The 12,636-nt window shown below is 46.0% G+C and overlaps 1 protein-coding gene across 3 annotated transcripts in view; it reads left to right on the top strand.

Annotated features, from left to right (window-relative positions):
- Nucleotides 1-12,636, top strand: part of SUDS3 (SDS3 homolog, SIN3A corepressor complex component) — a 151,153-nt gene that overhangs the window by 30,452 nt on the left and 108,065 nt on the right. For 2 of the 3 annotated variants that reach the window (XM_065904311.1, XM_065904312.1), the window contains exon 12: nt 2,558-2,643. In XM_065904311.1, coding sequence (XP_065760383.1) covers nt 2,558-2,643 — 86 coding nt within the window. Of the gene's footprint in view, nt 1-2,557; nt 3,574-12,636 lie in introns of those variants that run through there. The other variant, XM_065904313.1, reaches the window with a different exon arrangement.

Consider the following 12,636-nt stretch of genomic DNA (forward strand, 5'->3'; position numbering starts at 1 on the left):
GTCTAATCTGACCCACACGCCATTCCTCGCCTGCTGTCTCTCGAATCCTGCATGTCCTGCTGTGCTTCTGAGCAAGGAGATGGTAGACTCATATCTTCAGGGACTGGTCTCCTCCAGTTACTCTTGTAGGATGGGGGCTGGTTGAAAGTCAGCTCAGAGGGTCATACTCTAGGACGATGGGACTGGCCTGTGAGCTCTCCTGCTGGCCCTTCATTAGCAGGGTGTCAGCAGTGTGTAACTGGGTATTGTTAGTAGTCAAAAAACAGTTTAAAACTTTAATAGCTGGTTTGGCTTGATCTTTTATCAGTCTACAAATGTCTGCAAAGAAATTGATTTTTATGTGTCTACCCTCCAACTTATTCGTGCCAGTGCACAGTAAATCTAATGAAGCTGGATTATGAAATAACTTAAGCCTATTCTATTTTCCCAGCCTCCTGAGTTGAAAATGCCCTCCAATGTGACTAGTTTGCAGAATGATTGTTTACTTAGTAGTTACGGAGAGCCTACCAGATAAATGAATGTCATTTTTCTGTAGGCTTGGGATCTGTGTGTCATCCCAAGCCAAGTCAGCACAGGGCACCTCAGAAGCCTACTGTCTCCTGGCAGTAGGCTTTGCAGTTTCACAGTAGAGCACATGTGCCTGGCCCTATGGGCCACTGTACAAGGCGTGTGTGACTTCCTGGTACCTGAACCTAACTTCAGAACCTGTGCTGTGACACCTCAGGACTTTTCAGGAAAATAGAAATGCAAGTTAGGTTTTTGCTTTTTCTTTTGAAGATTGTCACCCTTTGAGAGAGTATCAGCGAGGTCTGACAAGGGAACAGTGAGACTGAGACGTCTCCTGGAGGGGGGAGAAGCCTCAGTGCATCGGAGCCTTGCAACTCTGGCAATGGGGAAACTTCTCAATTCTTGGAAATATTTCAGCTCATTTTTTTAGGTCAAATCCTAAGTGACACTGAAGCTACTTGGCCGCTGCATAACTTGACCGTGGGCAGATTTGGTGCGTGGGTCATAGGTCTGAGCATGTTGGTGACTGCCTGCTATTTCAGCCCTCCTTGGAGTCAGTTTTCAGTTTAAAATGGTTCTACAAGGTCCTTTAGAAGCTTGGCTTCATGTGAGGTCTTTATGTTTAAACCAGTGTACTTGACTAAAGTCTTTGTGTTGTTAAATAATCACAGTAAGGAAATTGAGGTGAAACTGAAAATAGTCTGTGTGTTGTCCCCCCCCCCCCAACCCCCACTCCCTGGTGGATCAGATGGTAAAGAATCTATCTGCAATGCAGGAGACCTGGGTTCGATCCCTGAGTCAGGAAGATCCCCTAGAGAAGGGAATGGCTACCCACTCCAGTATACTTGCCTGGAAAATTCCATGGACTGAGGAGCCTGGCCGGCTATAGTCTGTAGGGTTGCAAGGAGTTGAACGTGACTGAGCGACTTTTTTGAATAGCTTTTTTAAAACCTGAAAAGTGAATGGGGGAAAGAGGAGAGAGATCTGTGAACTTGCACTTGCATATATGGTGAGATGCAGATCTTTAAAAGACTTATGTTACACTTCTATCTCCTTCTGATTGCATGTTAGGTACGTGGTTGAGAGAACGGGTGAGAACAAGAGTCAGGCGCTGTGGTTTAGTGAGGAAGAGCAGAGGGCCTTGATGTTGTGTGCAGGGTTTCCATCAGACAGGTGGACTCGGCCTTGCTCTTCTGTAATGCAGGGATGATGCCAGTACTTACTTCTGAGGGTTTTTCTGAGAATGAAGGAGCTCAGCTTGGTCATCGCAGTGCCTGGCCCCCAGGAATTCCTCCCTCAGGTGAGGTGGGTGATGGAGGGGGAGCCCTCCTTCCCCTCCCTGGCTGCAGGATGCTATGTACTGAGTGCCCTTGGCAGCTCTGGCAGGCCGCCTGCTGGAAGAGTTCTTTTTCAGTTCTGTAGAAGACTACACCTGCCCTGTCCAGTGCCAGATGTCTGATCGAATCTGTGGGAGAATGATACGATCAGGAGAGAAGGACTGTCTTAAGCTAATTTTGCCTTCTCAGCATCCTAATTGGACATTCACTCACTTACAGGCATTTTTGTTGTTGTTGTTAAGTTTTCTATCCTTTCTTGTTATGACCATTAGCCATAATTGCCAGGAAACTAGAGTTCTGGAAGGCTGTAACATGAAAGTCCCTTGGGGCAAGGAAAATATTTTCCTATTTGATTAGGAGTTTGTTTATCAATATGTGTGTCTTAATATTGCTAATGCTGTAATCAAACCAAACCAGAAAGAGTCCTTAAGATGGAGGCAGAAATGACAAAGAAACTCCAGATAACTGCTTTCTATTTTTGTACTCAAAAGTTGTAAAAGAGATGACTGGAAGAAATGAGTTCAAGGGCGGATGCCTGCTGTCTGCAGTGGAGGCCAGAGGTCAAGGAGGTGCCTGTGAAGGCCTCTTGGGTTGACAGGAAGAGGTTGCCAGCTCTGTGCTGGCACCTAGTTCATGCAGACATCCCTGTGCTCTGAAACATGTGTCCCTCAGTACTGGCCTCTCATCCTGTTTCTCTTCCTTCTCCCCCACAGATCTGGGTGAGGAAGACAAGCGACAGCACCAAGATGAGGATTTACTTGGGCCAGCTTCAGCGTGGGCTCTTTGTGATCCGCCGGAGGTCAGCGGCTTGATGTTCTCCAGTATTCTTCTTCCCTCGACCCCTTTTCTGGAATGTTTTTTGGTTTTGTTTTGTTTTCTTAATAGAAAATTTTTAACTTGGGAATGGCTCCTTGGCCTTGGCAGATGGAGAACACTATGGTGGATTCTGCAAGGCATTCTGGTGGCCAGCTCCATCCCGCCTTGCATCATTCTTTCCCTGCGTCGACTTCTTCCAGTCATCCGTCACCCTGAGACTGTTGTACTCTCTGGAGCATTGGGAGTTGGCTTTACCAATTTTCTTTTTTTTTTGCTTATGCTTTGTCTTTTTTTTTTTTTTTTTCTCTTTTAAAGCCGCCTCTGATTTGAAGGGACAGTTCTCTCTATTATCTGTAGGTCTGTCTTCCATGGCGAGGAGCAGGAAGGGGTACCTTCTGCAATGCGTTTTCACCTTTTGAATCCAATCAGTGGATCACGTAGGTCCCTTCCTTGTCGAGCGCAGTTTGCTGCTTCCCCAGAAGCTTGGGGCAGAGATCCTAGCAGAAGGAGAGTCATTCTCCGGACTCAGCCTTCGTGGAGAAATGAATGTCTTGTGTTACGTCTGTGTGTGCCATCCGTTCCACTGTCTGAAAGACAGGAAAATTTGCGTGGGAGACAACGTGCACTTCAGTAAACGGGGCCGGGGCAAGGAGAGTGTTTCATATTTATAAAGTACTGGAGGTACCATATTTCAAATGTTGTTTAAGGCAAGTGGTTTATTCACACAGATTTATTCTAGCTCAGTCTGGAACACGAAGTGATCATTTCAGAAATTTTAGTGTGTAGTTCACTGCTGTCTCCTGCTCCCAAGTAGATGAGGTGGTCCCTGCTGCCAGCTGATGATTGGGTTGTCTGTGGGGAGGTGAGATAGATAGTGGAGTCATCAGTGATCTGTACGCCCTAACTCGGATCACACTCTTGTTGCTGATGCCAGTGTTTCACCTTGGCCATTCCAAACCATGAGATCTTGTCAGCTCCCAGGAGCTCTGGCCCAGGTTGGAGACGAAGGCTGTGACTGCCATTAAACCTACCCTCTCCCTAAATGAATCCTGATGAAACAGCCTGCCCTGCTCACGTTCCTTCACTCTCCAAATTGGACAGATGACTTACTGGCTGATTGTTTGCTTTAATATTCTTGTTGCCATCTTAAGATGTTAAAGTATTTGGGTCAAGTGTTAGCCTCTCTGAGCAATCAGTAGACGTGATGCATCCTAGGAAACCTTTGTAAGCAATTCCCTTGGTCTCAAGTGATTGTCTTCGTGTTATCTCTTGATACACATGTCCCAAAGTAGGTTGCGGAGCTGTGAGGACAAGTAGATTACCTTCTCCAGAGTCCTGGCTTCAACAGAGACCAAACCTTAGTGACCGAGAGTAAAGGCTTGTACAGGTACATTTGCGTTTTAATTTATAATCCAGTTTTTCTGTCATTTTCTTCTGGTGTTGGAGTCTCATTTAGAAAACAGGATAAATGACGTCATTTATCAGAAGTTGCCTGGGCGTTCTGAGTTTCTTTACTGCCTTCCAGCCTCCCACAGTGATTTTTACAATAGCGAACCAGATCTGCACTAAACAGGGCCTTCACCTTTTGTTTTTTCTTGGCAACCTTTGCTGTAAGGGCGGCCCTCTCTTGGCGGAATTTCCGCTGTGGTGTGTCACCTCCCGTAATGCCAGGAAGCTCTTTGTTATCCCCTTGCACACTGTGCTGGAAGTTTATTTAGATGTATTTTGTGTGTGCTGCCATCAAACATGGTTTAAAAAATTTTTTTTTTTTTTTAATGATTGTCTTGTCTTCCTACCACTGCTCTAGAGTTTCTTTGGGGGAGTGGTGGTGGTAAGAATTGTATTGATAACAATTTTTCAGCTTTGGAGCAGCAGCAGCTCACCTTGTTTTCTGGCCTTGCCTGGTGGTTCCTTTGTGCTTTCATGAAAAGATAGTGATTTGAAGACCAGACACTTTATCCTTTTCTCTTCTGTAAATTGGAGGATGTTTGAGGCCACACTTCAGCATGGACTCCACCACACTGCTACCTTCTCCTCAGTATCCCCACAACCCTTAACAGTTATGATGTAGTGAGAATGGGGGAAACCATGTCGTCCACTTGGGACATGGCACAGTAAATTATGTTCCTGATCCTGGCAGATTGGCTTTTTATTGAGTCACTCCAGAGATGAAGAGTCAGCAGTTCTGCCCCTCAGATAGACCCCTATGGTTGGTGACCAGGGAGGGAAGACCCCCCTTGCTAGGAGATAGAGGTGCTTTTATGATGGGCAAAGTCAAACAAGACAAGGAAAAAACAGATTCTGAGCTTCCTAGAATAAGAGGGGCCTGGCTTTTAGCCCAGGTGGTTATTCTTCTTCCAAAAGGCCTTTATCTCATCAGGGCACCAGATAAATTCCCAGATTCAAGCTATTTCCTGCAAGTGGTACTTGGGTAAAGTTTGGTCCAGACAATTCCAATCAATAACCTATACATATGTTAATCTATCTGATCAAGAACCTGTGTGTGTGTTACTGTGTTCAAGAAGCTGTATGTGTGTGATCCTGATCAAGAACCTGTACACGTGTTTTGTTCGAGGCATCAGTCTCAAGTGTTACCTGCAGTGTTTGCTGCGGGGGTGTCCTAATATTTATTTTACCTCCACCTAGGAGTTGTGTGTCTCCCTCACCTCCCTCTTTAAGCCAGTGTCCTCTTGAACAGTTTCCAGATTTCTGTAGCCATACCAAAGCCAGGATATTTTCCTTGATTTGGATACCAGTATTTATAGAAGTCTAACTACCTAAGTTTTTATTTTAAAGAAATTCTAACTGGGGCCAGTAGAAGATCCCAGAAGCTGATCTGCAAATCAAGCTACTTGTATTGGTGTATGAGACCCTGTGTTTAGGATTGGGTGTCTTTTCTAAGAGAAATATGGGGGGTGGGATAGAATGGGTTTGGTTGCAATGTTTTTTTTTTAACCTAACTTGACTGGGTGGGGGGTGGGGAGGGGGATTCTATTTTTTACAATATTTTTGTTTTTTATTTTCTATTAGCATTTTCTTTTACCCTTGAATTTTTACTAAAATTCCTCCTGATAAAAAAACCTTGTTTCTAATCTGGGAATTTGAAATCTTGGTACTTAATGTTACACCATTTTTTTCTCAAAGAGTTTAAACCACTTTAATACCAGAACATGGCAAAAAATAATAATAACTTATAGCCATTTCAAGCAGTTGGTGGGCTTTTTTTTAATACAATAACATCATTAACTGGTACATTAAATGTTCTGAGAGGTGAATGTAACAAGTAGAGGGTTTTATTTTTTTTTCTTTAAATGACAATAAACTTTCAAAGAGAAAACCAGCACGTAATCTGTGTGACATCCATTGATTGCCTAAATGATTAAAATTTATTTTAGGTTTCCCCTTCAGTGGTCATGGGGGAAGAAAGTTGGAGAAGAGGGAGGGACCTCCTAGACATTAGCTTGCTGAAGGGTTAGATATGCGTGATGTCAAGATGAACTCCCAGGTCTGTAAAGAGCCAGTCTACGGTTGTCGACCCTTAAGTGTAGCCAGCTAAGCTGTCTTCTGGTCAGAAAGGATCGAAGAACCTGATTAAAAATGGAGTGAATACAGTTGACCTAAGGTAGGAAAGGCCTTAAGGTAAACTGGTCTGATGGGGAGGATGCTGTTCATTGAGAACTCGAGAGCAGTACTTGCCAATCTCACCAAAAAAGATGGTGTTTCTACAGCTCCCCGGTGGTGGGGGGGCGGTAACGTGGTGAGGTCGCTTTCTGCCCCTGGGGGCTCGTGCGCTCACAGCCCAGTTGTGCTTGTAACACCCATTGGGAAGGGCTGCTCCACACTTGGGATAATGGAGAAGGGCAGTCACAATCTGAATAATTTTTTATTGTTATCGTAACATTCATAGAACTCATTGGAAATGACCCCGATGCTGGGAAAGATTGAAGGCTCAAGGAGAACGGGGTGGCAGAGGAAGAGATGGTTGGATGGCATCACCGACTCAGTGGACATGAACTCGAGCAAACTCCGAGTGATAGTAGAGCAGAGAGACCTGACGTGCTGTAGTCCATGGAGACGCAGAGTCAGACATGACTTAGCAACTGAACCACTGCAACAGTCATATAGAAAAGTGCACAAATCTTAATTGTAGAAGTTGTTTTCTCAGTGTGAGCACGTACATGGAACCAGCATCTAAACCAAGAGACAGCGTCCGTGAGCTCCGTAGACTTTCAGTTATCTCTCCTTGCCCTGCTAGCCCGACAAGTTTCCTCTATTGTAATCACCTTAGCCTTCAAGCTCTTCAGGTGTATGGGTCCTTCCTTAGTTGTAGAAGAGCCGAGTTTCCGGTGTGGGCTAGGGGCTGTGGACCAGGGATGTGAGCTGGCAGCAGAGGGTGTGGTTCAGACTCAGGTCCACCAGCTCACTCTCCTGTTCGTTACCAAGGCGAATGTGGCCTGCCCCTGATGTTAGTATCTGCCTTTTACCTGAGTACTCTACATAGAGTATCAGGCACTAGACTGAACCCTCCGTAGGAGGTGTTTTCTCACTTAATCGTGGCAGTAATCTGTTGAAGAGTACTGAAACAAAATCAATCCAAGGCTTACTTTGAAACCCAGAGATCAGCACCATGCCTGGTAAGTGCTCCGTGAATGGTAGCTGTCGAGCAGTGTTAGTGTAAAATGATGGGTAGAGTGAGGCAGACTGGTCAGTAAGCATGGCTCCGGCTCCCAGCGCTGTGCCCTTCACCTGCATCCTCTTGTTGAAGCTTTGTAACAGTCTTGGAGGGAGCACATCATTGTTATCAACCAGTTTACAGAGGAGGAAGCAGGTTCCATTAGTCACAGAAAATGGTTCGGTAACTTCTTCAAGGTCCCATACTGAGAGGCTAAGTCCAGATCTTTTGGATTCTAAGCCAGCTTTCCTACCTAATACCTTTTGCTGTCCTTTCCCGACCTCTTCTGTTAAAATCAGATTTAGCATTCACACCTTTCTCCTTCAGCTCTTCCCTGGCTGTTTGCTTTTATCTGCTCTCACCTCTTGGACACACATCCAGAGCAGATTTTAGAGGTGAAAACACTTACTTGGTTGGACCCTTCCCCTTGCCAGATGACTCTGGCATTCTCCCTTGGTAGGAGAGCAGAGAGAGCCAAGCTCCGGGCCAGGAGGTTGCCTGCCTTTCAAAAGGCGTGAGTGTACCAGTTCTGCAAAAGAAGGAACCGTTGAGAACACGAAGAGTCTTCCATTTGGATGGAGCTGACCTGATCTCATGAGCAGTGAGAGCAAGACTTCAGAGGAAGACACGAATCTGTTTTTCCAACCCACTTTCTTCCTGCCTTTCCTGTGTGTAAAGTGAGGAGGAGGGTTAGGAGCCATCGACCTGGTTCTAAAATGTGGGCAGAGAGCTAAACATCTGACACAGTGCGGCACTCTGCACATCGCGTCCTGTGGAGTCACCAGCTGCGAGAGCTACCCGGTTCCTCGTCACTTGCTGCAAGCTCAGCACCCAGCGGTGACCTGGGCAGAAGCAGGAACCAAACCAATTTCTGGTCTCTTATGAGTGTCAGAGACTCCCCAAGCCCCATCTTTGGGGTAAGCACTTTCCCAGCAAGGCGCATTGGGACTTCCTTGGCAGTCTAGTGGTTAAGACATTACACTTCATTTCAAGGGGTATGGGTTTGATCCCTGGTCAGGGAACTAAGATTCTGTGAGCTGCACGGCTTGGCCAAAAAAAAAGCACTGGATGGAATGAACTAGAAATACGACACCACCAGCTCACCCTTGTTGGACATAATAGCATGGCCAGAAATACATTAGCTATAGCAACTTTTTTAGTGCTATCTGGAATTGATATTTTTGTGAATAGGTGTGATTATTGTTAAGACAAAGAGATACATATGTTTAGGAGACTCCCCAGGGGAGTGAGGTAGATAAGACACAGCGTAGGTAGCTGGGTGCTTAATCCCTTTAACCCATTTTCTCCAATCTGTGTCTACTCAATTCCCTGAAAGACAGAGATCTATAAAATGGCAGAATTTGCTTGACAGATTGGAAAAGACCAATAATCAAAATGGTGAAGCTTCTCTCCCCTGTTTCCCAGGAGCTGGAGACTCTGCAGTCTGGGTTCTGGTTTTCTGTTGGCCGATGCCCAGACCTGTTGGCATCAATGCTCCCTTGGCCGGTGGTGTGGATGGGCCGGGGTAAAAGCAGGGGTATTCCAGAGCCAGCCAGGAGAGAACAAGCAGGTGCTGGGGGTGCGGGTGCAGCCCTAGGAATCCAGGCAAGGCCCTGCTGACAGTCAAGAATTATTTATTTCACCATCAAGTGTTTACAGAGATGCAGTGTGGCAGAGCAAAGCCTTAGAAATCAGCATTTGAATCCGGCTTTGCTGCTTAACTAGCCATGTGACCTTGGGCAACGTAATCCCTCTGAACCTCAGTTCCTTCATCTGTTAAATAATAATATCCACCTTGGAGGGTGATTTTGAGGATTCTAATAATACTAACACATCTACTGCTTATTGTGTGCTAGGCATTTTACATATATTAACTAGTTGAATCCTTATAATCCTATGAGGCAGGTAGTCTTATAATCCTTATTATGTAGTTGAGGAAATGGAGAATCAGCTTAGGTAACTTGCCCAAGGTCACACTGCTTGTATGTAGTCAATAAGCCAGGATGCCAAGGCCAGGTGGTTTCTCCTGAGTCCCTGCCCTTGTCTACGGTGCTGTACCATGGTGAGGTGTCCGTAACACAGGGCTGGACAGGGCGTGCCCAGAAGTGGAGTCTGTCCCTTCTATTGTCATCCTGTGGCCATCTGTCTGCTGTCCTTGTCAGTCTGAGAGCCGGATCCTAAGAGACCAGAGTGACTCCTGGGAAGCTGGTTGGTTGAGTGTCAATAGATGATGAAGATAAAGATGTTGGCTTAGGAAATCATGCTAAAAATCAGCTACAAATGGGCTGTGATACCCACTCTGTTGGGTTGAGAAGGACTCTGTGGCCCAGGTTTGGGTGGAGTGGGAAAGAGTAGTCTGATCATTTACTTTCTCCTGCCGTGGGCAAAGGGTGCCTGTTATTTGCCATCCCTGAGTTAGACCCCTTTCTTCATCTTGAAGGTGAAAGTGTCTGAGGCCCAGGGAGGATAACAGTTTGCCTGAGAGTCACATGACTAGCTCTGGGCAGTGCATGGCTAGAATAGGATTGGGACGGTCATTTGAATGTGCACTCGTGTCAGACTCTGTGCTGGGAAGCCCGGTGGAGAGTCCACTTTATGACCTGGCTAATTTGTTGCCTCAATGGATTCATTTTCGCCTTTGTGTCTGCAGTAGAGGTGATGGGGGTCCTGGATTTGTCATCCTGGTTCGGCCACTCATTGACCTTGGGACATTTGTATAACATCTGTAGTGCTTCAGCGTTAAGCACTCACCCTAGAGTCCCTGGGACTTTTCTGGGTTTTGCACTGAAAATCTTACATCCCAGGAACCCCCTCAGATCCTGGCAAACCAGGACAGCTGGTCATTCTTAAGTTTCCTCCTCTGTGAAATGGTGGTGAGAATTGCCCCTTTTCCATGGAGTTGTTTTGAGGATTAGCTGATTTATTTGGGGTAAAGCACTTAGAAGTAATAAGTGCTTGTTTAGGATGTAGTAAGACCTCAGTACCTGTTGGTTGTTTCTTGTTCTTATTATTATGGGAGCTGATATGTCTCTGCCACAGAATGGTTTCCTGGAGAGCCTCACTCTCATCCCAGACGAGATCAGGAACCTACCCATGGTCATCTGGTCACCTGTAGCCAATTGCTTGGGATGTTTTTTCTTCTTGAAACAGTCCATAATCAGAGACTGTGATAGTCATTACATTCAATTCACATGATATTTATGCCACATCTATTTTATGTTATGTAGAAGACGAGGCTCTTTTTGAGGATTTAGAGGTAAAAGCATGGTTCCATGGTTGTCAGTAATTCTGGTTCAATGTAATAGGTGTGGAGGAAGTGGGACTAAAATGTGGGAGATTGAGAAAATAATAGCAGCTGACATTTATTGAGCAGATGGTTTAGCCTTTCTGTACATTATCATTTATTATTTATTGTAACCCTATGAGGTTGTGACTACAGATCTACATTTCACAGATTGGAAAGCTAAGGTTTCTAGAGGTGAAGAAACTTGCCTCAAGTTCAGCCAAACTCAATTCCAAAGCAGGTCTTGCTGACCCAGAGTCTGTATTCTTATTAACCATGGAACACTTTATAATTTCTCCTGAAAGAAAATAAAATTTGAGCTTAGCCTGAAAGCTCGGCGAGCCTCGAGCAGTGTCTGTGGCGGGGAATGGGAAATCACATGTAGGAAACAGCTGGAGTGAAAGAAAGCACAGAGGTGGGAGAGTGGGGGGCATGTTGAAAAAGTCAAGTGTGTGTTCAGCCATCAGCCTGCATGAATGTGCTTTGAACTTAAAAGCCAGTTTGCTCCCCAGCCCCATGTCTTTTTGTCCTTCTGTACCTTCTGGGGCTCACCTTCTGTTTTTCCCCGCCTCCCTCCTTTTCTCGCTCTTCCCAGCCCACCGTGTCCCCCGCCCTCCTCGCCTTTTATATTGCCAGTGCAGTGACTCGTGGCAGTCCTGCAGTGACGCTTTCCAATTTCACACTTACATGCTCCTGAAAGTATTCGTAAACTAACTCGTATGTAAAACCAATAAAGGGCAACAGCACACATCCCTGTTAGACAGTAATTCTGTTTGACTCCCTTTTCTTCTGCTTTGATCCCTCGTCTTCCCACAAGCATGGTGCACCACCCTTACCAGAAGTGGGAGCTTTCAGAACTCCAAGTGTGGGAGAACCCTGTAGTCATACAAGAACTGGGAAGGAATAAGGGCTTGTGTTAATTGAGTACTTACTCTGTGCCCAGGTGAGCGCTAAGATCTTTTCCATACATCATCTTATCTAATGCACTCAACAAGCATGAGAGGTGTGTCTTAATGATTCCCTAAGTTTCCAGAAGGGGGCTTCCCCGGTGACTTACTGGTAAAGAATCTGCCTACAGTGCAGGAGACTCAGGTTTGATCCCCTAGAGAAGGAAATGACAATCCAGTCCAGTATTCTTTTTTTTTTTAATTAGTTTATTTTTGGTTGTGCTGGGTCTTCATTGCTGCATGGGCTTTCTCTAGTTGCGGTGAGCAGGGCTAAGCTCTAGTTAGGGTGCAGAGGCTTCTCACTGCGGTGGCTTCTCTTGTTGTGGAGCACAGGTTCTAGGCATGCACGAGCTTCAGTAGCTGCAGCGTGTGGGCTCAGCAGTTGGGGCTGCTGGACTCTAGAGCCCAGGCTCAGTAGTTGTGGCACCTGGGCTTAGTTGCTCTGCGGCATGTGGAATCTTCCCGGATCAGGGATCAAACCCCTGTCTCTTGCATTAGCAGGTGGATTCTTTACCACTGAGTCACCAAAGAAGCCCCCACTCCAGTACTCTTGCCTGGGAAATCCCATGGACAGAGGAGTCTGGCAGGCTATAGTCCTCGGGGCTGCGAAAGAGTCAGATACAGCTTAGCAACTAGACAACAGCAACCGTTTCCCAGATGAGGAAATGGAGGCTCAGAGGAGTGAAAATGTGTTCACCTCTGCACCCCCTTCATGTGTTTCCGTTCCCTTTGGCTCCCCCTGTCCCTAACAGGCTGCCAAAGTCCAGAGGATGCTTAGATAGGGTTGGAGTCAACCCCTTCCATTTTCACACCTGGTTAGCCACCTCAGACTGTGGTGTTGGAGAAGACTCTTGAGAGTCCCTTGGACTGCAAGGAGATCCAACCAGTCCATCCTAAAGGAGATCAGTCCTGGGTGTTCAATTGACTGATGGTGAAGCTGAAACTCCAATACTTTGGCCACCTGATGCGAAGAGCTGACTCATTTGAAAAGACCCTGATGCTGGGAAAGACTGAAGGCGGGAGGAGAAGGGGATGACAGAGGATGAAATGGTTGGATGGCATCACCAACTCAAT

The sequence above is a fragment of the Muntiacus reevesi genome, chromosome 13, assembly GCF_963930625.1.
Source record: "Muntiacus reevesi chromosome 13, mMunRee1.1, whole genome shotgun sequence".
Classification (NCBI taxonomy): domain Eukaryota; kingdom Metazoa; phylum Chordata; class Mammalia; order Artiodactyla; family Cervidae; genus Muntiacus; species Muntiacus reevesi.